General features: G+C 45.2%; 2 protein-coding genes across 7 annotated transcripts in view; both read right to left on the reverse strand.

Annotated features, from left to right (window-relative positions):
- TTLL4 (tubulin tyrosine ligase like 4) overlaps positions 1–7,886 on the reverse strand; it is a 35,085-nt gene extending 27,199 nt beyond the window's left edge. Inside the window, exon 1 of one of the 3 annotated variants that reach the window (XM_057744246.1) lies at positions 1,756–7,881. The gene's annotated coding sequence lies outside the window, so the exon portion shown is untranslated. Of the gene's footprint in view, positions 1–1,755 lie in introns of all 3 variants that reach the window. The other 2 variants (XM_057744245.1, XM_057744247.1) reach the window with 2 other exon arrangements.
- Positions 1–27,176, reverse strand: part of STK36 (serine/threonine kinase 36) — a 37,035-nt gene that overhangs the window by 2,441 nt on the left and 7,418 nt on the right. For 3 of the 4 annotated variants that reach the window (XM_057744240.1, XM_057744241.1, XM_057744243.1), the window contains 21 exons: positions 26,586–26,679; positions 26,141–26,310; positions 25,789–25,976; positions 25,133–25,232; positions 23,578–23,724; positions 20,420–20,599; positions 19,484–19,581; positions 18,924–19,029; positions 17,026–17,176; positions 16,712–16,839; positions 15,958–16,062; positions 15,495–15,593; positions 15,320–15,408; positions 14,986–15,049; positions 14,683–14,793; positions 13,629–13,703; positions 13,015–13,189; positions 12,611–12,758; positions 12,227–12,374; positions 10,904–11,650; positions 8,121–9,649 (listed from right to left, as the gene is read on the reverse strand). In XM_057744240.1, the coding sequence (XP_057600223.1) occupies positions 9,506–9,649; positions 10,904–11,650; positions 12,227–12,374; positions 12,611–12,758; positions 13,015–13,189; positions 13,629–13,703; positions 14,683–14,793; positions 14,986–15,049; positions 15,320–15,408; positions 15,495–15,593; positions 15,958–16,062; positions 16,712–16,839; positions 17,026–17,176; positions 18,924–19,029; positions 19,484–19,581; positions 20,420–20,599; positions 23,578–23,724; positions 25,133–25,232; positions 25,789–25,976; positions 26,141–26,310; positions 26,586–26,679 (3,267 nt within the window). In that variant the 3' untranslated portion in view covers positions 8,121–9,505. Of the gene's footprint in view, positions 1–8,120; positions 9,650–10,903; positions 11,651–12,226; positions 12,375–12,610; positions 12,759–13,014; positions 13,190–13,628; positions 13,704–14,682; positions 14,794–14,985; positions 15,050–15,319; positions 15,409–15,494; positions 15,594–15,957; positions 16,063–16,711; positions 16,840–17,025; positions 17,177–18,923; positions 19,030–19,483; positions 19,582–20,419; positions 20,600–23,577; positions 23,725–25,132; positions 25,233–25,788; positions 25,977–26,140; positions 26,311–26,585; positions 26,680–27,176 lie in introns of those variants that run through there. The other variant, XM_057744244.1, reaches the window with a different exon arrangement.

The raw sequence follows: 27,176 nt of genomic DNA on the forward strand, positions 1-27,176 counted from the left end.
CCAGGGATCGAAACTGGCGCCCCCTGCATTGGGAGCACAGAGTTTTAACCACTGGACCACCAGGGAAATCCCCAACTGCTGTGTTCTGAATTCAGAATATCCCAACAAGGAACAAGTTCACTCTAACAACAATGTGTATTACACATGGGAAGACAGGAAGCCTGGGTTTTGAGGGAACTTAATCAATCACCAAAGGAGGCCTCCCTGAAATTAGTATTTCCAAAATATTCCCTGTTTGTCAACCTGAGGTTTTTATATTTGGAACGACACACTACAGTAAAATTTGACAGGGTGAGAGATATGACACTCTCCACCTCTTTTTTGTAAGCTCAGTTTTAGGAGAGTTCATTTGGAAGCTGAGGATCTGGAAATTGATTCTTCTAAAACTGTCTGTGCAGGTGTATTCCTTGGACGTCTCAGGCCCCTCCCTGAATACCTTGGTTGAAAACCCCTGCTCTGGAGGATCTAGTTCTAACTCGTTAGCAAAACATCCAAATCCGTTTGTGATCTAACCCCTATTAATTTCCATCTTCCTATTTGTTCCCCTGTCCCGGATGGTTCCCTCCAAACCCAGATCAGGTTTGTCAGACTGTTTCCAATTCTTTTTTCAGGCCTTGCTGTATCTTTACTAAAGCTACTTTGTATCTGAAATGTCCTCTCACTTCTTTATTCCCAGAAAACACTTGATAATTCTTAAAGGCTCCATTCAGTCCAATCAATAAGCAGCTGGTAACTTTATGGGCACCAAGGAGGTGGTTTTTTATGTAAATAGTGCCTCAGTATTTACTGCAAGAAATTAATGATGGGATGCAACACTGTCCCAAAGGATTCCCCAGCTACTTGTTGACTGGCTAAATCAACAGGTAATGAAGTTAGGAAGATGTGACCTGGAGTATCTGAGAGAGCAGGGATAACTCCCTAAAGAAAGAAGGATTAAAACATTTCCTAGATCCAGAATGGGAATGTGAAGACCAGGGAATAGGGATAATATAGTTTTCCGAGTAAACCTGGGATAAATATCCTTCTAATATTCTATCAGAACACACACCACACAATATGGCAAATGATGTTTACTTGATTAAAATCTCCCCTAGACTATAAGATCTGTGAAAACACGCCTGCCTATTTCACCATTGTATCCCCCCCACCCCCGGGCCTTCCATAGTGCCCTGGCTCGTTAAACATTTGTCAATATTTATTAAAAATTGTTGAACGATTAAATGAAGTAACGGATGGATGGATACATGAAGAATCAAATTCCATAGCATCTAGGATCCCGTTTGAATCTCTACAGTTTAGGAAAGTATTTCTCTACAGATAGTGAAGATGGGCAAGTTAAAAAGTGGGTATCCATGTTAAATTCAGCCGTGAGGCCTGAGAGGAGCTTGGGCTCACACCCAAGGGAGGAGAATTTAAACTGCAGCGGGGCGGGAAAGAAGAGGCACGGAGGCCCAGGGTGAGAGGATGCTGCAGGGTTCGGGGCACCCAGTAGCGGGGCGACTAAGTTCACTGGGCGTGGCGGGGAAGGGAGCGGAGGGGAGTGGAGAAGAGTTCCGAAGAGGCGCGAAGTCCTGGCGGGGTAGGAGGCCGCGGCGCCCTCTCCTCCCAGGGGATGGAGAGGTGGCGAGCAGGAAGCAGGGCTGGGGCAGGAGGGGCCAGAGGTCTGGGGACCGCGTGAAAGGACTCGGGCAGAGGGAGGGGCGGGAGAGTCGGGCCGGTGGACGGTCGTTCCCTCGGCTCCGCGGCCACACTCACCCAGCGGACTCAACTTCGCCCCGGCTGGGCGCCGGCTCCGCGCTGCTTCCTCCCTTGGCCTGCCGGGCAAGCGGGCGGCCTCAGGCGCCCCTAGCAACCACGCACGGCCACGCGACCCGCGCTCTCAGCCGCCGGCGCCGATGCCACCAGCCACGCACTGCGCGCGCCCCCAGCGGACGGACAGAGGGCCTGAAGGGGCGATCCCAGCGGGAGGGAGGCAGGCGCGCGGAATCTCGGGGATTATGGAGTTTGGGAAAGCAGCCCGTCACAGGGCTCGCGCACGCGCAGTCGCTTCAACGCGGGTGGGACTCGCAGAGCGGAATTCTGGGAGATGTAGTCTCGAAGTTAAATCCCTGAAAGGCTACGTTCTGGCACTCCAGGACCCGCTATACCTTGATTTACCTAACCGCTATGGACACTTTCTTTGGCCGTACCTTACTTCGCTCCTCTAAAATCAAAGAGCTTAGGCTTTATTAAAGAATTTTCTTGTAGTTCTTTCCAGTAAGCCTTTGAGTTTGACCCCAGGAAAGGAGAGATCACCAGATCCGCTATGCTTCCCTCTACCCACCTTTCCCTAACCCCAGCAGGCTCCAATTACAACCACCTGCTTTCTGGGCCTCACGTGTGAAATTTAGGAAACACTGACTCAATTAATTATCTCCCCAGGCAAGACAGGTCGTGCCCCCTCAGTCTCAAATGTCTCTAGACCTAATGGATTTGGAGACCTCAAGAGAGCTGGAGGGTGAAAAGAGCTTTTCTAAATAGTCTGCTACAGAAATAAAGGGGACTATAAAAGATAAAACTAACCTAAGGAAAACAATCTGGACCAGAGCAAAGATGCTTAAATAAATAATTGATTTAGGCAACAATCACTGATAGATGCTAAAATCATTAGAGGGTTGATGGGGGAATTTTACACTGAAAGGATATTTGCCATCACTTGTATATTTTAATCAATCTTAGATCATGAAATGTGGGGCAGCTATAAATTATGTCTCATGATAGATGAAATTTGAACTACACAGTAATACTTAGGAAGTAGTATATTTTTGTCTAAAAGTCAGTTGAATCTGAATCTAATCAAACTTTTGGCTCCAACTTCCAGTTTACAGGAAATAAAGAGAAACATTGTCACAAGAAAGCCATCTGACCAATCCAGAATGTAAGCCAATGTACAGAGGAATGACCTAATTTCTTCAACAATTTCAGAGTATAAAAAAGAGTGAGGTGTTCTATATCATAAGAGACTGAAGAGACATAATCACATCAATGAGTGGACCTGATTCAAATAAACCAACTGCGAAAAAGATACTTTTGAGACAACAGGGAAATCTGAACATGGACGAGGGATATTAAAAACATATTAAGAACATAGATAACGTCCAGAAATCACTATTAATTTTTTTAGTTACTGTAGTTTACTGAATGGTGACCCTCCCCCTGCCCAATATATCCTTGTCTTAATTCCAGGAACCTGTAAATATTACTTTATATGGCAAAATATGTGATTAAGGATTTTGAGAGGATGATCTTGAAGGGATTAAGGAATTTTCCTGGATTATCTGGGTGGGCCCTAAACCCAATAACAAGTGTCCCTAGTGAGGCAGAGGGAGATGGGAGAGACACAGAGAAGATACAGGAAAAAGAAAGAGGCAATGTGACTAAGGAGGTACAGATCAGAGAGAAGTGGGATGCCTGGGGCCACCAGAAGGTGGAAGAGGCAAGAATGGATTCTTCCTTAGAACCTTCTGAGGGAATGGGGTTCTTCAGACAGCCTGATCTCAGAATTCTGGCTTCCAGAACTATGAGAGAATTTCTGTTGTTTTAAGTCACTAAATTTGTGGTAATTTGTTGTGGCAGCCACAGGGTATTTTGACATTTTGACATCATTTAGGATATCCTTGTTTTTTACAGACACTTTAAGATATTAAACGGCATGATGGCAGGGGGTTGCTTTTGCTTTAAAATACTACAGCAGACACCCTAGTAGCAACTAGCACACCTAGCACCAAGGTCTTAGTTTCTAATACCACTCCATTACAAGGAACCAGGGCTCCCTGGAGAAATGGCTGATTCTAGGACTGGGACAGAAAATATACAAAATGAGACTGAAGCATCTGTTAGTGCCAGAAAGAAAGTATTCCTAAAACAAACAAACAAAAACAGATTGGTGGGAGTATGTCACAGGAGCTAACTGAAAGAACTCCCAAAGACCAAAGCTGGAACAATCTGAGCAATAAAATTAAAGTAATAGCGGTTTATAACCCAAAGTACAAAATATCCATGAGTCCCTGATATAAATATAGGGTTGAATATATTCACAAATGTGATAGACATAACTTTTTATGCGGAAAAATTAAAAAAAAAATATGTAGATACTCAGTCCTAAAGGAGGGGAAGCATAACCACCATTCCTTAAGTTTGGGCTGTGCAGAGTGACTTCCTTCCAGAATACAGTATGGAAAGGGAGGTGGCATAGGGCAAAAGTAGTAATAGAAAAATCTGACAAACATCACTTCAGCCAGGTGATCAAGGTCAACATCAAGTCGTAAGTCATATAGATAGTATGTGCCCTTGATATATGATGAAAACGGCACTTAACTTTTGTGATCTTCCTCTTCAAAACCCATAATTCCAGTTTAGTCATGAGAAACATCAAGCATATTCCAGTAGAGGGGCATCCTACAAAATACCTGACCAATACTTCTCAAAATGGTCAAGGTCATCAAAAACAAGAAATTTCTAAGAAACTGTTAGAGCCAGAGGAGCCCAAGGGGACAACTAAATGATGTGTAACGAGACCTTGGAACAGAAAAAGGAAATCAGGTAAGAATTAAGGAAATCTGAGTAAGATACAGGTTTTAGTTGATAATACAGTTTGCCCTTGAACACACGAGTTTGAGCCACATGGATCCACTTACATGAGAACATTTTTCAATAAACATGTACTATAGTACTACATAATCCATAGTTGGTTAAATCCTCAGATATGGAGGACTGACTGTAAAGTTATACTCAGATTTTCAATTATGCGAGGGTCAGTGCCCCCTAAGCCCCATGTTTTTCAAGGGTCAACTGTATATGAATACTGGTTCACTAACTGTAACAAATGTATCAAAATAATGTAAGATGTTAATAACAGGGGAAATTGTGTGTAGCAGCAAAATACAATATATGAACTCTCTGCACTATCTGTTCAATTATTTATAAATCTAAAACTGCTTTAAAATATAAAGTCTACTTAAAGAAAAAAAAAAGCAGCAACAGAAATCTGCCTAGCCCACCTTAACCAAGTCATCAGAGGTAATTTCACCAATAATGGGAAAAAGCAACATTATCAGCCTCCAGATATGATGTACTAAGAAGACACATCGTCACTTATACAGTGTTTCTGCCAAAAATGTATAACTGGAACAAATCACACACAAAAAAATCAGGTATACCCAAACATCAGTTATACTCAAATCACAAAGAAACGTCAGATATACTCAAAATATCAATCAACATCATAAAAGAAAGGAAGGATGAGGAATGCTTCTAGGTTAGAGGCAAAAGAGGTATCATAACTAAACACAAAGCATGATCTTGAGTTGGATCCTGGACCAAGAGAAAAATTGGTATAAAGAACATTATTGGAACAACTGGCAATATCTGAATACGGGCTGTAGATTAGTTAATATTATTATATCAGTGTTGAATTTCCTGATTTCATTAATTCCATCAATTACATCGTGGTCACATAAGTAAGTATGCTTGATCTTAAGAAACACAAGTTTTTTAAAGGTAAAGGGGCATGATATTTACAACTTACTCCTAAATGGTTCAGAAAAATATGATAAAACCAACTGCAGCAAAATGTTAACAGTGAATCTGTGTGAAGGGGATATAGGAGTTCTTTGTACTGTTCTTACAACTTTTCTTTAAATTTTAAATTATTTCCCAAAAAATGCTTATTTAAAATTATACTATGACAAAATTTAAAAACGGAATAGGTAGAACCAGTGTGCCAAAATGTTGATAACAACTGAATGTGTGGGACCAGGGTATGGGGGTGGGGTTTGGCATGCTATTCTCCCTACTTTTATATGTTTGAAAGTTTTAAGCTCCTTCACCCCTCCTCAAAAGTTAAAATACATATACACTCATATGCACTCAAGATAAGCATAAATCCTCAAACCTTCCAGACATTCTCTAAATTCCAGGCACTACTCAGACTTTCACTCCAAATCATATCAGCACTTTGTGTAATAATCGCTAGACAGTGTAAAACAGTGTAAAACTGTTTACATATTTCTAATCCTTTAAATAGTATGCTCTCAAGCATGGGAACATTTTTCTTATTATGCTTCCTCATAAAATGATTAATTATTGTTGGATGTAAATTTAATTTCTCTACATTAAATTGTTTATGTACCAGATAAGCAAGATATTTCAAGCTAGTGTTTAACAAGTTATTTGGAAAAAATAATTCTTTTATAAGATAATTCCTTCTAGTTTATCTTTTAGAAAAAAAAAATCCAGATTTAAAAAGCACAATACTGTATACATATCTGTCTTAACACAGACAGGTCTTAGTGAAGTACTATGGTTTTGTGAAAAACAAAAAGTTCTGATTTGTTAGAGATATATTCTGATGTACTCATGGATAACATATGTTGCCCAGGATTTGTTTTAAAATACTTAAGTAAAAAAAGAATAGATACAGTAGCTATTGAAGTAGTGATGGGGCTCACTGAACTAACCTCTCTACTTTTATGTACGTTTGAAAATTTCCAACTAATAGACTTGACATGTTCAAAACTAAACTAGTTTTCCCACCCACTACCACTCCACTAACAGCCTTCCCCATTTCAGTTAATGGCAATTCCATCCTTCCAAATGCTCCAACCAAAAACCGTGGAGTCATCCTTGACACTGCTTTCCAGATTCAAAATCTGACTACTTTTCACCACTCCGTTGGTACCACTCCAGTCCAGGGTACCACCATCTCTCATGTGGATTATTACAATAGCCTCCTAACTGCCCACCCTACTTCCCATCCTCCCTCATTCCTCACCGTCCAATCTTTTAGAACATATGGTAGATCTCAGAACTCCTCAGATCAAGCTCGCCAATAGATCTCTACTCTATGTAAAATATAAGGTCTGTAAGGCCTACATCTGGTCCCCATTACCTTCCTGTCCTCATTTCCTACTATCCTCCCCCTTCTTCACTTTTTCCATCCCAACTTACCTCTTCATAGTTCCTCAAGCTCTCCAGGCATACTTCCATCTCAAGGCCTTTAAAGACCAATCTCCCTGCGTAGTCTTTTCCCTCAGAGAGCTGCAGTGCTTTGTTCAAATGTTTTTGTTCAAATGTCATCTTCTAAGTGAGGTCTACCCTGGCTATCCAACTCAGCATGCCTCATCCCCTTCTTCCTGCTTTATATTTCTCTGGAGCTTTTATCACATTCCTATATACTAAACAATTCATTCATTTTAATAAGCTGTCTCCCCAACCAGAATGGAAACTATAACAAACAGACATTGCTTTTTCTCCAGCGCCTAGAATAGCATCTGGCAGATAGAAAAGACTCAATAAATATATGTTGTAGAAAACAGACTGGTGGTTGCCAAGGAGGAGGGGCATGGAAGAGAGTTGGATTGGGAGTTTGGGATTAGCAGATGCAAATTGGTATACATAGAATTGATAAACGAAAAGGTCCTACTGTACTCTTAACGTTAGTACAGGGAATTATATTCAACATCCTATGATATGTACAAGATTTTGTGTGAACCTGCTTTTGTTTCTGTTCGGTATGTACCTAGGAGTGGAATTACTGAGTCATATGGAAACCATACATTTAACCTTTTGAGGGACTGTCAGACTGTTTTCCAAAGTGGTTAGACCATTTTGCATTTCCGCTCGCAATGTATTAAGGTTCCAGTTTCAGTATGTCCTCATCAACACTTGCTACTCTCTCTCTTTGTGATTAGCATTTCCCTAATGACTAATGATGCTGAGTACCTTTTCCTGTTCTTATTGGCCACTTGTAAATCTTTATTGGAGAAATGTCTATTCAGATCCTTTGTCAATATTTTAATCAGCTTGTGTTTCTAAAAAAAAATCCTATGATAAACCATAATGGAAAAGAATATGAAAAAGAATGTATATATGTATGTATAACTGAGTCACTGCTGTACAGCAGTAATTAACACAACCTTGTAATTCAACTATACTTCAATAAAAAATGAATTTAAAAAACAAATATATATTGAACTGAAATAATTTGGATAGAAGGAAATTATGGTGGTTTCTAGAAAAAGATGTTATTTTTGTCAAAATATAAATACAAACGGTGGGCAATGAAGATGAGGTCTAAATAAGTTCCTTATAAAAATAAAGGCACCCTGGGGCGGGGAGGGTGGGGGGGACTCGAGGGGGGGGAGTCAAGGAAGGGAGGGAATACGGAGATATGTGTATAAAAACAGATGATTGAACCTCGTGTACCCCCCAAAAAAATAAAAAAATAAAAAAATAAAATAAAGGCACCAAAAAAAATAAATAAATAAAATAAAGGCACCTTACTCATCTTTCATTTCTAAAACAAGTGGAATTTAAGGAAGGACAAAAAGCAGTCTCCCTATGTTATGGATGGAGAAATGAGGGCTCTGGGAAGCTGGCTGCAAGCCATCCAGTGAGTGAAGGCTTAAGCTTTCCAGTACGGATTACCATTCTAAGCAATGCGCCTGCCAAACACCCCTTTCTGGTAAACTGAACAATCTCCACAAACAGCCACCCTTCTAAAGCAGCTGGACTTCCCTATACACTGAAACTCCACCAAATGTTAAAACTAATCACTAAGCCTGAGATTAGAAAGCAGTCCAATTTACCCCTCCGTTTAATCCTGTCCTTTCCTATTTCAGCTTCACTGGCCCTGACTTGGAAGTAGGTGATCACATGTAGCTCATCTGGGATGGAGGAAGCTGGAAGGCAGGAAAAGATTAAAATAAGCTCCCAAACCAGGATCTTCTGTGAACAGGAAACCAGTGCTTCCAGCATCACACATCAGCTAAAAGAGGAGCTCTCAACTTTTACCCTGGCAGTTCCAAGTAGGGTTAAAAAAAGAAAAAGAGAAAGAAAAAAAGGAAAGAAAAAAGAAAGGAAGGAGGGAGGGAGGGAAGAGAGGAGAGGAGAGGAGAGGGAGGGAGCGAGGGAGGAAGGAAGACAGAAAAGGTAGACTCCCACCTGCACCCATGGATGGGAATGTGGGCTGCAGGCTGTGGAGCGCTCCACAACAGGGACTGATGGCATTCATCCCCACAGCCTAGAGCTGAGGCAGGCTCTGTCTTCATCACTGTCCTGGCACCACCACATCTAGAGCAAGAACCTGCTGGGAAGATTTCAGGAGCTCCAGAAAAGAAGAGACCTCTCAGGTAGAAGGTGTCTCCCTAAGGTCCAGGAGGCATGTCCCTTGGATTTAAAGGCACAATATTGGAGAAAAGACCCCTTGATGTAGAGAAGAAAGGAATCTCCTCGGGCACCAACAACAATGAAGTTTACTGGCCGAAATCATCCTGAATCTGGGGGAAACAAGGAGCTTTATACATGAATCTCTTCTAGGTTCTTGTTCTCAAATCAGCTGATTGGCAGCGTCTCTCTTTCAGTCTCTTTAGCTCTTGGTTGAGTTGGTGGCTTGTAGAATAGAAAAAGGAAGGGTTGGCAATAGTAGGGCAATGGAGATTGGAGGCTGGATCCCAGGAATCTGGGGTCACGTACTGTGGGTTGGCCTCAGGAGGTGAATGAGTTTTCTGCAGTGTTTGGCAGAGGCAGGCCTGGGACTGCTATGTGGCAGTAACTGATTCCCCAGAGAGAGCAAGGCTAATTTCTCACTGGCACCCAGGGACACCAGCACCTGTGGGATACAGAGAGATGATAGAACACGACATGCAGAGGACTTTCATTTGGCCCACCAATTCCCACTGTAGAAAAGGAAGAAAAAGAAAATGAACTCCTGGGGACTCAAAATAGGTTGCATGGGAAAAGATAGACCTTGGAGACAGGAAATCACCAGGACCAGAAGTCTACTTCCATTCTCTTTAGTTACAGACCATGAAACCAAGGCACCAAAGGACCCAGGCACTGGTCCCCAGGAAGAGGTAATAACTGCAGCAGTGAAAGTAAGCCAAAAGGTGGGACTCCCAACTGTGGATTCAGACCAGTGGGTCTGGACCTCATTACCACCAAGAATCTCTTTCATTACTTCCCTACATGGATTGCCAGACAACTCTAACATATATCATCACCATCCTGTCAAAACTTCTCTTCTGCATGAACCACCCAATGCTACCACATTGAACTATTATAATTTGGAGGTTTAGCTTTATCATAGGTAGATGTATGATTTTCCACAGGATTGTTTATATACTGAAAATTGAGCAACAAAACAAAACAAAACAAAACAAAACCACAGAATAAAGCAATGGTTAAGAGCATGGGCTCTAGGGACTTCCCTGGCGCTCCAGTGGTTAAGACTCCATGCTTCCACTGCAGGGGGCCACAGGTTCAGTTCCTGGTTGGGGAACTAAGATCCCACATGCCATGTGGCATGGCCAAAGTTGGGGGGGGGGGGGAGAGCATGGGCTCTGGACTCAGACTCAAGTTCAGAAGTCCAATTCTACCTATTAGCTTTGTAACTTGGACAAGTTATTAAATTCTTTGTGCCTCAGTTTCATTGCCTGCAAAATGAGAAGCAACGCTTAAACCAGGTAATAAAGGTAAAATGCTTAGCATGGTACTTTTCACATGGTAAGTGCTAAAAAAGATAGCTAGCACCTTCGTGGCCCTCAGAACGAAACCATTCTATACCTCAACATCTCCTAGTCTTCCCTCACCTCCCTCCTGCACAGCCTCCAGAAGAGAGAAACACTGGTCCTTGAGATCCCAGGCATTTCCTAGCCCAATGGAATCCTCTTCCAGGTCCCTTCCCTTCTCCAGGTGGGACACATTAGATGAAAAACTCATGTCCAAGTCATGGCCCTGGGCTTCCTGCTCCCAGAGAAGGCCACAGCTTTTGTTTCTAGATGTCCCAATTCCTTAAAGACTATCTCGGAAAAATGTTATGAAAACCAGCCCCACCATGGTGACTCCTAAGTCCCCTGGGGTGTACCTGATGGATGCAGGGCTCCTGTCGGAGGCTCCGGAGGGCAACAAGGGCGGCCTCCTTCACATTTGGCTGGGGGTCTCCACACGCCACCTCTAGGAGCCGCTGGGGTACTTGGCACTGTAACAGCTCCTCCCCCAAACCCTCAGGCCCCAAGTTGCCCAGAGCTGATGCAGCATTGCGCCGGATACCAGCCTGAGGATCTCCAAGCAGCTGGGTCATATCAGGTACCGCAGCTGCCAGGGCAGGTCCCAGAGGACCAGCTTGGTAGGCTGCATTGCCCACAGCAAAGCTGGCACCGCGCCGCACAGCAGGGTCCTTGTCTCCAAGCCCCAGCAGCAGAAGGTTAAGCAGTCCTGCCTGGCTCTGCAGGGCCCCACGTAGGGCCACGCTATGTTGCAGCAAGTGTCCCAGGAGCCCATAAGTACGGGCCCGCACAGAATTCTCTGGGTGGCCCAGGAGGCTGCGCAGGGGCCGATAGGATTCATCGGAGCCAGCCATGAGTCCTTGGATAAAGGACAAATGGCTGGGAGACAGTACCCGGGCGGCGTGGGCCAGGAGGGAGAGAAGGTCAGAAGTCAGCAGTGGCTGGTCACCCAGGAGGGCAACTGAGAGGAATGAGATGGTGGTTCCAGGGGAGGCAGCCACTGTGTTCACAAACTGGTTGAGAGACGTGGGATCCGAGAGGGCCAGGCGTGTGAGGAGACTGATGGGCAGCTCGACTTGTGTCAGTGGAAGATGGAGGCAGCAGACCTGGAGGAGGGGGAGGGGTGCAGGCAAAATAGTTCAGGGAGAGGGAGGATACACTGCAGCTAGATAACGAGAAGGAGCCCAAAATCTGGGAGACAGAAAAGCCAAGTTGTGGTGAGAATACCACAGGGAACTGGAAGCCCTGAGCCACAGCACCACACATGAGATACAACGTGGAGTCCAGGAGAACAGGTCCTTCCCGAGGCCATGACTTGCTCTGCAAGGACTTAAGTCTCTCTGCCTTCAGAGACCCACTCAGTGCTTAATGCCAACAATTGCCAGACAAGTGATTCCCAGCTGAGAAGCTGAGTCTCCAGGGCCTAGACTAGGATGTCTGCTCCACTGGGCTCCAAGTTAGTCCAGATAAGGGACTGATGGAGAGAGGAGGCCCTGCCCAGCTCCAAGCGCATGCCTCTGTTCAGGCCTGATGCTTTCTCCACTCCAACTCTTAGACCAAGCCAGGTGCTGCACTCCTACAAGGGCCTGCGAGAGCCCTGGAGCTGTCAGGAAGTGAATTTGAGTACACAAGGTTGGCCACCTTCCTCTCCCACCTTCCTGCCACGGTAGCTTCCCCAGTACCTGCAGTAGATGGGCTGTGACTTCTGAGTCTGTGAGGTCAGCCAGGACACCTTCAAGGAGGTCAGCATCCACATCCAGGGCGAAGGGGAAGCAGAGGAGCTGGCAGACAGAGAGCACCACGACGGGGAGAAACTCAGACCCTTGAGGCCTGAGGGGAGAGTGGAAGGATGTACTCAGTCTGGCTCTCACACCCCTCAGCATTCTTCCCCCGCCCCTTCTCAGATTCCCTAGTCCAGCTCTCTTTCCCCAACCTCAGTAATCCCCCTCAGTAATTTCTTGCCTCATCGCTCAAGCCGCCAGCTCTTTCTCGCCTGCCTTCCCCTGCCGCCACCCCCAGTAGCAGACTTTGAATTTTCTGGTTTCCCTCCTCTAGCTCCAACTCACGCCTGGCCCAGTTGATGCAGGAAGCTGGGCGAAAGTAAATGCTTCAGGGTGGACATGAGGATACTTCCACGCTGAGACAGGTGGCTCAGGCATAACTGGGGCTCCTGGGTAAAGGTGGCCATGGCCAGGCTCAGCAGGGCTGCCATGCCTGCAAACACCAAGAATGGAGACCTAGTGGAGCAGGCAAGAGGCCGAGATGCCCCGCATCCCCGTGGCTCTCAGGCTACCACCTGTTCAGTCCCTTCCCCACCCCTGAGTGGCTCCAGCACAGACTGTGCCATTCTCTCCCCAGGCAGCAGCACCAGTCGCCGTCTCCGAGAGCTAACCCAGTTCCAGACTATCTCCTCTTGAAAAGGGACCAATACACTGGCCCCAAAAAAGGGACCATGCTGTTGGAAAGATACCTTGGGGTGAGATCAGCGTCCAGTCTGGCTCTGGGCTTTGTGGACTGGACAGCGACAGCTCCTCTTCCTGTGTAGACGCCTCTTCAGGGAGCCTCAGAGCCATGGAGAAGCGGTGCCACAGAACCGTCCACAGTTCTGAGCTGGCCACGTCCCTTATTGGATTACCCTTCCCCTGCTAGAGACACAATTGAAAGAGGGTGAACGAGGAGGTCCAAGTCAGGAGTCGAAATGCCTTTTTTCACTCTTGTCCCTGACCTATGACGAGGAAGGGGAGTCCCGGAAATAATTCCTTCTGTTTTCCCACCTAGGATTTCCCTGTTGTCTCAGTTCCCTCTCTTATCACGTCTTAACCCCCCGAACCTCTCAACCCATGTGTATGTCTACTGGAAACCAGGGAATTACAGCTTCCTTTCCACTGAATCCCAAGGGATGCAGCTGAATGGTTCCCCTCAAAGGGTCTGTACTGAGGGCAGATGAGCCCAATCTAATGCCATCACAGGTAGTTTGAGAGGAGAGAAGACTGTGTTGCTTCTTTCTTCCCATTGGCCAGTGGCTCCCCAAAGCACCCAGTTTCTCTCTCCTTACTTCCCATCCATCTTAGGATGCAGCTGTACCTGGGTGAGGAGCTGCAGCAGAAGGATGAGGAGGCCGTCATAGAATCCACAGCCACCTGGTGGAGTCAGTCGGACCTGTCAGAGAGAGGCAGGAAGAGAGCAGATCCGAGAGGAGTGAGGTGACTGCACAGGTCTGTGCACCCAACCCCAAGTCAGGCAGGAGTTCTTCTGTGGCCTGGTGTAGTGGGGAGAGTTCTTTGGACTTAGGAGTCTTGGTTCCTGCCTATTCGTTCAATGACTAACTCTGTCTTAATGTAAGCAGCCACCGAAACAATTCTAGTTTAGGAAGATACTTGCTAAACAAGAGGCTGTGAGGTAGGGGCTGTGGAGAGGGAAAGTGACGCAGTTAAGAGTGCTAACTCTGCCTCCTGGAGGTAGGAAACTGATGGGATTAAAAGTTTAAAAGGCAGACAAAGAAGGGAGAAGTCACAGCTTATACAAATGCAGGTGATGAAAGACCACAGTGAATTCTGGAAATGTTAACTCTTTGGTAGAGCAGGATTAGAGAGCGCAGAGGTAATAGATGAGCTTTGAGTACCTGCTAACGAATTTGGACACTAACCCAGAAACCGTGGGAAGCCACTGAGGACTTACACAAGCTCCATATGGGCAAGATTTTTTTTGACTCTTTCCACTACTGTATTCTCAGAGCCGAGACTAGTGCCTGGTACTCAATACGTATTTATGTGTGAAATAATTACTGGTTGAGCAAATGAGCAGGTTTTCCTTTAAGAAAGCTCACTTTGATGGCAGTGACAAAAACAGACTGGAGAGGAGAGGCTGGAGGAGAGAGAGAGAGAGAGAGGGAGAGAGAGGGAGACAGAGAGAGGATGCCTCGCTCTCCCCCACGTTAACAACAGATCTAAAGTCCTGACAGTCTGGGCTCAGAGGGATATATTACCCAAGGGCATAAGATAGGACAGGAAAGACTCCTTGATTATCTCACGCTTCTTAGTTTCCCCTAGGCTTGCTGGCATTTCAGGCTTTTCTCCCTGAATGCAGACCTTATTTGACTCAGAGAAAACACATCTCTGCATTCCCTGGTAGCACTCACCTCTGCAGGGGCGGACAGGGCATGTGTGGCTGCAGCGATCCACTCCACAGGCTGGAGGTCAAAAGTCACCCCTTGCTGACCAAGCTGGCCCAAGAGACAGGCTGCTGCGCTCTGTGGAGAGTCAGACAAGGAGGAATGTCCGAATCTGGATGGTACTCGGGACAGGCAGAGAGGATTTATTTCTCTGTCCTGGTCCAGAAGAGTGCCTCACAAACAGCTGCAAATTAGGAAATGACCCTCCTGCTCCCGGAAGGGTGGGATGATGGGGTGAAAAGGGGAGGACGATGAAGGCTGAAAACTCACCACAAGAGAGACGACGTGTGAATGGGTAAAGACAGTAGCAGTCTCACTGCCTAGCTTCTCCATTCTGGAATAAGGAGACACATCAAGGGATGCGGCAAGGCTGCTGAGTGGCCTGCCCTCTCCCCTGGATGGCACTCTTCACCTAGGCTGCATGTTCACCTCCAGGGCATAAAGCTGGTGGGAATCTAGGTCTTTTCTTTGTAGAGAAACCTTCACTCTCTCTGTCCCAATCCCTCCTAAGGACAGGTTGTAGGGTGTCATTCTCCACAGTCCACATCAAGGTGAGCTATGTGGGTGGAAGATTTCAGTGGAGAAACTCTACTTTATGACTCACCCAGCAGGCACATCTTGATGGTGAAGGACAAGAAGGGAGAGGAGGTACAGTGTCACTTCAGTACACTCTTCCCAATCCACTACCTTTACCTACAAAGGAAACCCAAGCTATCAGCACCTCCTCTGATTGAGATGGTGGTGCCCCCAAGAGATGCCCACTTGTGTTGCTGGCCTACCTTGCCCTGGACCAACTTCAACAGTGACTCCAAGGCAAGGGGCTCTTGCCCTAAAAGACGGCACAGGCACTCACTGATGTGGCAGCAGGAGTAGAGAACCTAAGAGGTGTGGGAAGGAGTCTGTCAGGGAGGCAGAGCAGCCCCTGGGCTCCTAGATTGGAAGGCTCAGCTGAAAGCAGGTTAACCTCTCAACAGATCTAGTATCCACAACTAGGGGTGTCAGAGAAATTCAGGCCACTTCCACCTCTTGCTAAAAGATTGTGAGATGCAGACACTTCTTAGTTCTGGTGAGGACTGGCTGACAGTGGGGCCATCTCAGCTGAACAGTTTTAAAAGCAGGAAGGGGTCCTCCAAGGGGGGGGGTCTCTCATCTCTCTCAATGTTCCTCTTGGTGTCCCTTTCTGTCTCAGTCCTGTGGGTTAAAAAGAAATCTGAACAGCCAAGAGTTATGGGCAGGCAGTACCTTGAGAAGGTGTAGGCACAGGATGGGATGCTGCAGGCCAGAGATGAGGGATGACCTCAGTTGGCTGCTGTCTTCGGTGAGCTGGTTTGCCAAATACCGAGAGATCTGTAGAGACACACCTGAAGACTCAATCCCATTCCTATTCTTCCAATCCTATTCCTCTCATATCTCCAAATAATCCGGATTCTCAACCCCTTGCTAGCCACTCTTCCCCATATTCACCAGGAACCACAGACCCAATTCCATTCCCAGTCTTCATGGTCAGTGGGTAACAAAAAGGCAAGGCCTAACATATACATTACTAATAAAAAAAAAACAAAACCAAATTGTACACTCTAAATATATGCAGTTCATTGTATGTTAACTATATCTCAATGAAAGTTCTTAAAAAAAAAAAAAGGCAAGGCCTAGTTAAGTCCCACCAGGCAGGGACAGAGGAAGGTGTTGCTAGTCCAAAGAAAGCAGGGAATCTGAATCCTGAACCCTTGAGGAAGCATCACTGGTGGCTTCGTATCAGCTATCCCACCTCATGGGCAGTTTGTCACTGAGCTCGCTAATCAGCCAGCCAAGGGCTCTGGGATTTTGGCTATATCATGTTCTGCTAGTGGCCCAAATCTAGTGGGAGCATCTGTCTCTGGAACTACTGAGTAAAGGGAGGCATGAAAACTTGTTTTCCTGCCTTTCTGAGAAGCTGAGGCCAGCCTCCCCAACTGTGGCAACGAGGATGACAGGAACAAAAAATTGTAGCTCAGACCTGCTCCTTGGCTTCCCAGCAGCCAGGCAGCCCTGCAGGAGCAGTGCATATGGCTGCCAGCGCCGAGGAAATGGCTCCAGGCAGATCCTCACTCTGCTCCCGCAGCGGCTGGCTCACCTGGGGGGCTCCTGTGAGAAAGGCAAAGAATGCAGGAAGGTGTCCTTGTTTCAGATTCCCCCTTCATTCTCTCAGTTCACGGTTACTTAACACTCACTAAATGCCAAGCACTATTCCAGGCAATGGCAGGAGAAAGAGCAGAGCTGGACCTATTCGACAAGGAAGTCAAGAGAACCTCCCCTCCCCATTCTGGTTACCTGGGGGGCTGTGCAAAGGGAGCTGTGGAACTGTCAAGCCATGAAGGAGCCCGTCCAACACAGCCCGCTGTGTAGTCAGCAGGCTGGAGTAGAAGGCTTTAGAGATGGTCCAGCTGTTCCCATCCATGGCTTCACACAGAACAGTAAAGCACTAACGGAGACAAGGCAGGGGTAACATTAGTGCATCAGAAAACTGACTGGACTTAGGGTAAGGAGCAAGAGTTTCCGGAGAACCTGAGAAATAAGGAGAAAAACCCAGGGGGACCAGCTGCTGAATTCTAAGTATTAATTCTAAGTATAATTCTGAATTCCTGGGCTTCCTAGGTAGCACAGTGGTTAAGAATCCGCCTGCCAATGCAGAGGTCACGGGTTCGATACCAGCCCCAGGAAGATCCCACATGCCGCGGAGCAACTAAGCCCGTGTGCAAAAAAAAAAAAAAAAATTCTGAATTCCTCACACAGAATGTGTAACATAACTGCCCTCACGTTTCAAGGACAGGAATTTTGGATGTCAATCCTTCTATTCTGATCAGCTGCTCCATAAATGATGGTTCTCAAAGTATTATCTGTGGACCATGACTATAAGAAATCCTGGGGGGGACTTCCTAGGTGGCACAGTGGTTGGGAGTCCGCCTACCAGTGCAGGGGATACGGGTTCGAGCCCTGCTCTGGGAGGATCCCACGTGCCACAGAGCAGCTGGGCCCGTGTGCCACAACTATTGAGCCTGTGCTCTAGAGCCCGTGAGCTACAACTACTGAGCCTGTGTGCCGCAGCTGTTGAAGCTCATACGCCTAGAGCCTGTGCTCCACAGGAGAAGCCACTGCAATGGGGAGCCCGCACACCGCAATGAAGAGTAGCCCCCACTTGCAGCAACTAGAGAAAGCCCGTGCGCAGCAATGAAGACCCAACACAGCCAACAAATAAAGTAAAATAAATAAATTAAAAAAAAAGAAATCCTGGGGATTTGTGCGTTCTTCCCAACCCAGTCTTACTGATTCAGAATTTCGAGAGGTGGGGAATTTACTCCAAACTTCCCATGTTACTCACTGCACAATGTCATAAGAGAAGTGAGTCACTACTGCCCAAAATTTAGGTTAGACATTAAAAACTTCCTGACTGGAAAGGACAAGGGATGTTATAGTGCGCTCTCAGCCTAGAAGAAATCGAATGGACTGCTAGCTGGAGGTAGGAATGCAGCCCAGATCTGTTCTCCTAGTTGCCAGTCTGAACAAGACCAGGCAATTGCTTACTTCCTCGCACGTGTTCCTCTCTGTCTCCTCCAAGATCAGTCAGAACTCAGCTATTTTCTTTCAATCCTTCCTTCCCATCCCTCAACCCCAGAGTCCAGGGAAGAGAATCCACGTAGGCTACTAGTCTGCAGGACAAACAAGGTTGGGAATACTAGCTGATTTGCAAGTCTATTCAAGAAGAAATACTTCTATTTATGGTTCCCTAAAATAGGCCACACTGCCTAATGCCTCTGGGCTCTAATGTATGTTGCTCTTTCTGCCCGAATGTTCTTCCTACTTTCCTGCCTCATCCACCTGGCAGACTTCTATACAGTCTTCAAATCCTAGTAGAGATGATTTTCTTCTTCAAGATTTCTCTTGTGACCCTCCAAGTAGCGTTAGTCTTCTTCAGCAATGCTTCTGTAATTTATGTGAAGTTCTAATGTACTTTTCGCACTATTGTCCTTGATCACATCTCTCCTACTAGACTAGCCCTGATCCCTTGAAGATGGGGACTTTCTCTTACTCAGATGGCATATGGCACACAGTTGGCATTCGACAAACATTTGTTATATTACCTCGATCTAACCCTATATAGTCATAAGAAAGAGGACGGGAGAAACACAGGGAAAAACCGAGACAGAAATCTGGAAGGGGGAGCAGATTACCATAAGGCTGTCCCTCCGCAAAGTCTGCTCAGAGTCATCTGGTTGGGCTAATAGTTTCCCCAACAGGTCTAGAAAGAGGTTGGCGGCCTCCTGAAATACCTGTAGGCTGGGAAAAAAATGAGTCCATGGTTTCTTCTCATTTCTCTACTAAAAGCCCACATGTGGTTGGTTCAGGGCAGGTAGGAGAATCTCTGCAAAGGAACACATCAGAATGCTCTCTCCCCACCCCCCACCCCCGCCCCCTCACAAACGCACACACACACCCCCCTCCAGGCCTCTTCTCTGCCATTTCCTCTAGCTTATTCACACCCTGAGCACCTTCCATTTAGTGTATGGTGACTGCTGACCCTTGGAACCTGAAATTTCATGGGCAAACTTGGAGGTGTCTCAGGGTCCTTAAGAGGACTGGCTGGACTCTGAGAGGTCACTCAGCTGATCCCTACACCTGTCTCAAGTCATGGCTTCTCCTTACTTAGCTTCTTCCTAATGGGGAGGGGAAGAAATGAGGGTAGAAACTGAAGCCAAACTGGCCAACAGAGCAAAACTGCCTCTCATCCCACCTGTCACCTGTCTGGCTCCTCTCCAGATTGAAGGTACAGGCAAAGTAGGCCTGAATCACAGCCATCAGGTCCCGTAAGAAGGTCCCATACCAACTTTGCTGCCAGGGAAGAGGACAGAGAGTTACGGCAATGTAGAGGATGGAAACAAAGACTAAGGGAAACAGGTGTCAGATATTCAGTCAGGTTGACCAAAGGGACAGAAGGAAGAGAGCATCTGGACAGAGAGAAGAGATCTAGAGGTAACAAAGTGGCGGCTGATGGGCTGTAAAAAGGCTGAAAATGTGTCTTGTTTGGCCTGAACAGCATTTTGGAGTTTAGGAGGCTCTATTTTACAACTGGTCCTTGGCCCTGTTAAACACATCTGCATTCTGGCCTCTCAGCTCAGCTGTGGCGGGACAAGCGTGGGGACGTGGACACTGAGACTCAATCCTAGCTCTCCTGCTTACCCTCTGCATGACCATTTACAAGCTAGTGCCCAAGTGTGAGTTACCTACTCTCTGGATTTTGGTACCCTGCTCTATAAAATCAGGCCGGTAAAGCCTCAGATTTCAAAACACAGATATTGGGAAATTGCACATAAAAATCTGGATTTCTAGCTTCTCTTGGAAACCTGGAGGATCTGGCACCACTGAGCCCGTATTCCCACCCAGCATCAGTGAGCTGGTGCTGAGGAGAGGATGCCCCGTTCTGACTGGACATGAGACCTGAGTTTCTCACATTCCCACTATTCACGAAGTCACACAGTCTACTTCTCTGATGACATTATCTGCCTGGCCTCGGAAGGCATGAGAATTTGTAATTCATAATCTACTAACTAGAGACGAGGAAAAGAAAATAAAAGGCGGTTCGGCCAAATAGAGACGGCAGTTCAAAGAAAAGGAATTCAAAGAGAAGAAATTCCGCTAAGCCTTGAGAGGTTCCTGGCGCAGCGCTCACCTGCTGGATACTGCTGCTCTCCTGGCTGTGTCTGAGGAGGCTGAGCAGCAGCCCGGGGAGCCCTGCCTCACGGCAGAAGGAATACAAGGGAACAGAGTCTCTGCAGCTGGACAGAAGACTGCTCAGGACCCGGAGCGCAGGAAGGATACGGGAAGCACCCTCCAGCACGCCTCTCAGGATCTGGGTGACACAAGGGAAAGAGACAGTAATCGATATTATGAGAGGTAAAAGAAGGAGAGTCACAGATACCAAGTGTCCCCAAGGAGCTGACACAGCAGACCAAATGTTCTCATTCCTTTCTTTGGGAATCAAAAACCCAGAGAAGGAGAACAGAGGAATAGGGAAAGTGTATCAGGAAAGGGGAATATAGATGACAAGGTCACCTGACTTGGAGGTGACCAAGACTGGGGTGGTAGGGGAAGCTTCCCTCAGTCAGTGACAGACCCAGTGACATTCCTATCTGCTCCCTCCCTTCTGCAGCCCTTCACCTTAAAACAAAACAAAATGAAACCACCCACTCCCCCCCCCACACACAAACACACGCACTTCTGAACATTAAAAACAACAGGCACAAAACGATGTTGCTCAGCTCCAGATAGACAAAACAATATTATTCAACTTTAGATCAAGGGTTGACAAACTATGACCTGCAGGCCAGATCCAACCTACCACATATTTTTATATAGCCTGCAAGCTAAAGACAGTGTTATATTTTTAAATGGTTATTTTTTAATAGGTTATTTTTCAAAAGAAGACTAACATTTACATCAAGTGCTTTACAATATGCCACTCACTGTTCTGAATCTGTTCACTTATCCACTCAATCTTTACAATAACCCTAGTAATTGTAAAGTAAATACAACTACCCATTTTATAGATGAGGAGACTGAAGTTTCTAGACAGGTTAAGTAAGTGGTCAATAATCACACACAGTAGTTTGGCTAGAATTCTAACTCAGAAAGTCTTATCCTGGAGGCAGAGTTGTTAACCTCCTTCCCCACTGAAAAATTATCCAACATAAGGAGGACATGTTAGGGCCAAAAGAGAGGTACTGGGTACCAAGGTAATTCAATGGCGAAAGCAGAGTCTTTTCAACAAACGGTGCTGGGATGATTACATATCCACATGCAAAAGGATGAACTTAGATCCCTACCTCACAATACATACAAAAATCAACTCAAAATGGGTCAGAGACCTAAATGCCAGAGCTAAAATTCTAGAAAGCTTTTAGAAAAAAACATAGGAGAAAATCGTCAAGACTTTGGGTTTAAAAAAGATTTCTTAGATACAACACCAGAAGCATAGGAAAGTTTCCACAAAGGAAAAATATGGTAACTGAACTTCAAAACCTAAAACCTTTGTGCTTCAAAAGACATTCCTATGAGAATAAAAAGACATATTATAGACTGGGAGAAAATATTTGCAAATCATACAGCTGCTAAAGGTCTTGTATCCAGAATATACAGAGAACTCTTACAACTCAATAAGCAGACAGTCCAACTTAAAAATGAACAAAAAGGACTTCCCTAGTGGTCCACTACAAAGAATCCATCCTGCAATGCAGAGGATGTGGGTTCGATCCCTCGTTAGGGAACTAAGATCCCCCATGCCTCAGGGCAACTAAGCCCACGTGCCACAACTACTGAATCTCTGTGCTCTGGAGCCTGCGCACCACAACTAGAGAAGAGAAAACCCGCACGCCACAACTAGAGAGAAGCCCATGTGCTCCAGCAAAGATCCCACATGCTGCAACGAAGACCCAACGCAGCCAAAATTTTTTTTTAAAATGTAAAAAATAAAAGTGAGCAAAAGAAATGATTAGATATTTCACCAAAGAAGATATACAAATGGCTGGTAAGCACATGAAAAGATGCTCACATTAATCATTAGCAAAATGCAAATTAAAACGGCAATGAGAGACTATTTCACTCTAAAATGACTACACTCAAAAAGACAGACAATAATACACGTTGGTGAGGATGTGGAGAAATGAGGGCTCTCATACATTGCTGGTGGGATGTAAGATGGTGCAGTCACTTTGGAAAATAGTTCAGCAGTTTCTGAAAATCTTAAACATAAATTTACTATATGCCCCAGCAATTCCACTCCTATGTGTATGCCCAAGAGAAATGAAAACGTATGTCCACACAAAGGCTTCCCTGTGGATGTTCAAAGCAGCATTATTCACAAAAGCCAAAAAGTGGAAACAACCCAAATTTCCATCAATTAGTGGAATGGACAAACAAAATGTGATAATATTCATACAATGGAATACTATTCAGCAACGAAAAGGAATTAAGTATTGACACATGCTACAACATGAATGAACCTCAAAAATATTATGCTAAGAGAAAAGGAGCCAGACACAAAGACTATACATTGTATGATCATATTTATACGATATGTTCAGAAAAGGCAAATCTAACAGAAAGTAGTCTCCTGATATTAGGAGTGGGAATGATAATTAACTGTAAATAGTTATGAATGATCTTATTGGGGTGATGAAAATATTCTAAAACTGAATTATGGTGATGGTTTTCACATCTTGGTAAATCTACTAAAAATTATTTTTTAAAACTTTAAAGAAAAGAGAGAGAAAGAGATGCAGGCAACGTATTTCGGTGAGTTCCCAGGAAAGAAGATCACTGTTTCAGAGAAGGAAGGAAAGGCTTTGTAGGAGAGAATACTAATTACGAACGCCAATTAAGCAAGATGTTATTCCCCTAAAAAAGAATCTCATTCTTTTCATCAGTATACCTGTATTAGAAAATATTATATACCTAAATTGTTATATCTACATTTTTAATTTTGTCAAAAATTTTGTGGAAATGTGTTTTCTTTCATTATAATGAAAGAAAGTAGTTACATGATATTCTCCATTTCTTCCTCTTGGCCATCAATGTCTAAAAAAGTTCCATCAGAAAGTTTGCTGATCCCTGTTCTAGAAGAATACTTTTCCCTTCAGAAAGAAAAACCCAAGGTTTGCCCTTTCTGTATTACCAAAGGAGGTTAGCAAATCTCCTTGAATTAAACAGAAGAAGCGAAAGAGAATAGAAAAGGGACAAACTTTCTTTCTCCTTATGTCAGTCAATGTTTTTTGATGCCTCATCTGTGAAAACGGTCTCCAATTTCATCCACGGTATCCTTCTGCCGGTTACCTGCCCTCCAGCCTCATGCAGCTGACTCTGAATGCGCTGGCAGAAGTCGGGATTGCACAGCAGGGTGAAAGGGGCCTTCAGCTGGACGGGCACAGGCTCAGTGGTCTCTAGCAGGTTTTGCCACTCATCATCATCACTGTCTGGCTCCTTTCAGGGAGTGAAAGAGATCAGGAGGAGTGTGTCAGGTTCAAGGTAGTAGCTCCCAACCTGGGGAATCATGAAGTAACTGCAAAAAACCAGTGACTCCTTTGGCACAGATATATTTTTTTTCAGCCACCCGTTTAAAAAGGTATAGTTGGCAGTATGTGAGGGATCTGGAAAAGTCTCTTGGAGAACATGGGTACGTAAGCATAAAGAGATACTCAGAAAGATGTCCACTACGTGGTTTATAATAAAAAAACTGGAAACATCATAAAGCTAGTCAGTAAGGGAATAATAAATCATGGCACATCCATATTAGGAAAAACTAATAAGTTATCAAAAAGATTGTAGTATTGACAATGCATTACTTAATGTAGTGTTCCTACCAAAAATGCATGACTCGAATGTAACCATGTGGAAGTATCAATTTGAGGAACATTCCACAAAATAACTGACCTGTGCACCTAAAAACTATCAACCATGAAAAACAAAGAAAAAGTAGGAACTGTTTCAGATTAAAGGAGACTAATGAAGTATAACAATTAAACGCAATGCATAACACTGGACTGGACTGTGGACCGGGGAAAATGTGCTTTTGCTATAAAGAACATTACTGGAGCAGTTGGCAGAATCTGAATATGGACTGTAGAGTAAGTAACAGAATCATATTGATGACAAATTTCTGACTCCTATAATTGTACTGAGGAGGTGTAAGTTGCAGACATGCCTCTTTACCACCAAATATACTTTATGCTCTTAGCAAACATGCACTAAAGTATATTTGGTAATAAAGAGGCATGTCTGCAACATACCCTAAAATGATTCAGAAAGATGACGTGTCCATAAAAAAAAGAGACCCATAAAGCAAATGTGGTAGAATTCTAACAACTGGTGAATCTGGGTGAAAGGGTATACAGGAATACTTGATGCTATTTTCACAATTATTCTTTAAGTTTGAAATCTTTTCAAAATAAAAAATTAAAACCTAAAAAAAACCCCAAAAGACTGATGTAGATGTAGAAAGATCTCTAGAACAGATCATATGGTAAGGGATGCACAAGGCAAAACAAAATATACAGTATGAACTCAGTAATGTAAAAATAGCCAAACTATATACTCTGTGTGGGCATATACATATATGCAAACGCACAGAAAGTTTAAAAGGAGACTGACACCTCTGGGACTGAGATAAGGCTCAAGAGGGACTTTCCTTTTTACTTATGTACTCCAATTTTTGAAAATTAAATATTCAGATACTATGCAATTAAAATCTATAAATTAATAATAAGAAAGCAATTTTTAACACAAGGGGTGCTATTCCTCGGAGGGTTGGGAATTACTGTTCCAGAAAATATCTACTAAGACCCAACATCCCATGGCAGGGACAAGGCCAAGAGGAGCCCCTAGGTCTCACCTCATTTTCTAGGTCCACTGCATCAAGGCTCTGCTGGCCCACCACCTCTGGCCTCAGCTCTGGGAAAGCTCTCTCACAATCCTGGGTGATCCAGTTTTCCCTGCCAGAAGAAGTGGGGAGAAGGATGAGTTCCAGACCTGTGAGGCTTAGGGTTCCTTAACTTGTCCCTCCCTCTAGGTCCAGGATAAGAATGAAAAATAAGACACATAAGATTGGCTAGAGGAGACCTCCTTCTAGGATCTGGCCAGGACAAGAGGTGTCCACTACACACATATCCTTGACTGCCCTCCCACTTTGGATCTTCTTCTCAAATCTACCCTGGAGGTTTTCACCTGTAGCTCTCAACTCAAATAATCTTCCCTTTTGTATGGAGATGATTCTTTCCTTTTCAGTTAATGTATTAATGCAACCAAGACATAGAGAAAGGAAAGTTCCCACGTTTCCTGATAAATCAGGAAAGTATCAATATCTGGAATTAGAATTCAAGCGCCCAGGACTCAAGACTCCCAGGGCCCTGTCCACATTTAGGCAGTGGTGAGTGACAGGGACCTGAGAGTCTTGAGTCTTGACAGGGACCAAAGCTGTATTTGCTTTGACTGGAGCCAAAGATCTGCAAGCTACCTCATCCCATAAATCCCTGGTTCTACCTTCCTCACCGAGGTGCAGGGGGGGCCTCTCCAGCCCCCCACTCAGCCCAGCTGCTCTTCATTTCTGAGGCTAAGACCCCAGTTAAGACGCCTGGTTCCTGGGGAGTGCCCTTTAGTCTGGGCAGAGGGGCTGTGCCAGAAGCCACCTTGCTGGTCCTGTCCTCTTGCTCAAGGGCAGGTCCTCTGTTCTGGTGTTTCTGTGGGAAACAGGCAGGAGACACCGAGTCAGAACTATTTGGTTGCCATAAAGCCCTATGAATCCTATTCGTGGCCCTTTCCCAACCCTAGAAGGTCACCCTCCTTCTCCAACTCCCCCAGTCACTAGCCTGACTATGTCACAAACGCCCCTCTGCCCACACACCTTCTGCTTCACCTCCTCAGCCATGCGCTTACAGGCTTGATGCAAGATGCGAGACCGATTGCCCTTGGGGGCCAGCCGATGCACCTGTTGGTCCTTTAGGACCTGAAGTTCTGGGGGTAAGCGACTGGTGAATGGGGTACCCAAATCTGAGCCTGCTGGCTCGCTTAGTACTGCAGGGAGATAAGAGGGGGACATGTGATCATACTGGAGCTGCACCATTGTTTCCATTTGGCCAGAGACACTTCAGCACCTCCAGGCTTCTGAGGAAGGAGACTGTTTTGACAAACTGACAAAGGGGGGGGGGGGTTGCAAGGGAAGTGGCAAGGGTCATGCAAAGGGCTGGGGGTGGTAAAGAATGTATGTTGGACCCAGATGTTGGGGTTAGGGGTTACACTGGGTAGAGTACTAGGGAAGCGCAAGAGCCCTGGGAACCCTAAGGACTCACTGGTGACACGACCAGCAATAAAAGGGTGATGTAAGAGGTCTGGCCAGGACAGACGCTGCCGGGGGTCCTTGGTGAGCAGTCCCTGAAGGAAGTTCTGTGGAGAGAAAGGATATCCCATCAGCCTTCTCCACAGGCTCTTTCAAACTCATCAGAACCAGCCAACCAAGACTACTGAGTGCAGTAGACTAGCTGGTCTTGATCATACCCTCTCTAATCCTATCCTTAGGCCTCATCTTCCTGGCTGAAATCATAAACAGACCTCACTGCCTCACCTCCTGGGGAGCCCCAATTCCTGTCCATGGACATTTTGGAACCTCAGAAGTAAAACCAGAAATCTCAATGTCAGCAGCTTTGTGAAGAAGTGAAGAAAAAAAAAAACAACTAAGAGAAAGAGAGGGATGTCACCTTCACAATCATTTTCAGAAAGCAAACATTCAAGGGGGTCCCAAACTGCTCACTTTGCCCTCCCTTAGACTGCAGATTGTTTGCTCTGGGCAGGAACAAGTGCATTTACAGTTAAAAGCACACACACGTGAAAGTCGCTGTATAAAGATGTATTTGGGAGCACTCAAAAACAAATCTTTCAGCAAG

This window comes from Hippopotamus amphibius, chromosome 8 (assembly GCF_030028045.1).
Source record: "Hippopotamus amphibius kiboko isolate mHipAmp2 chromosome 8, mHipAmp2.hap2, whole genome shotgun sequence".
NCBI classification, from domain to species: Eukaryota; Metazoa; Chordata; class Mammalia; order Artiodactyla; family Hippopotamidae; genus Hippopotamus; species Hippopotamus amphibius.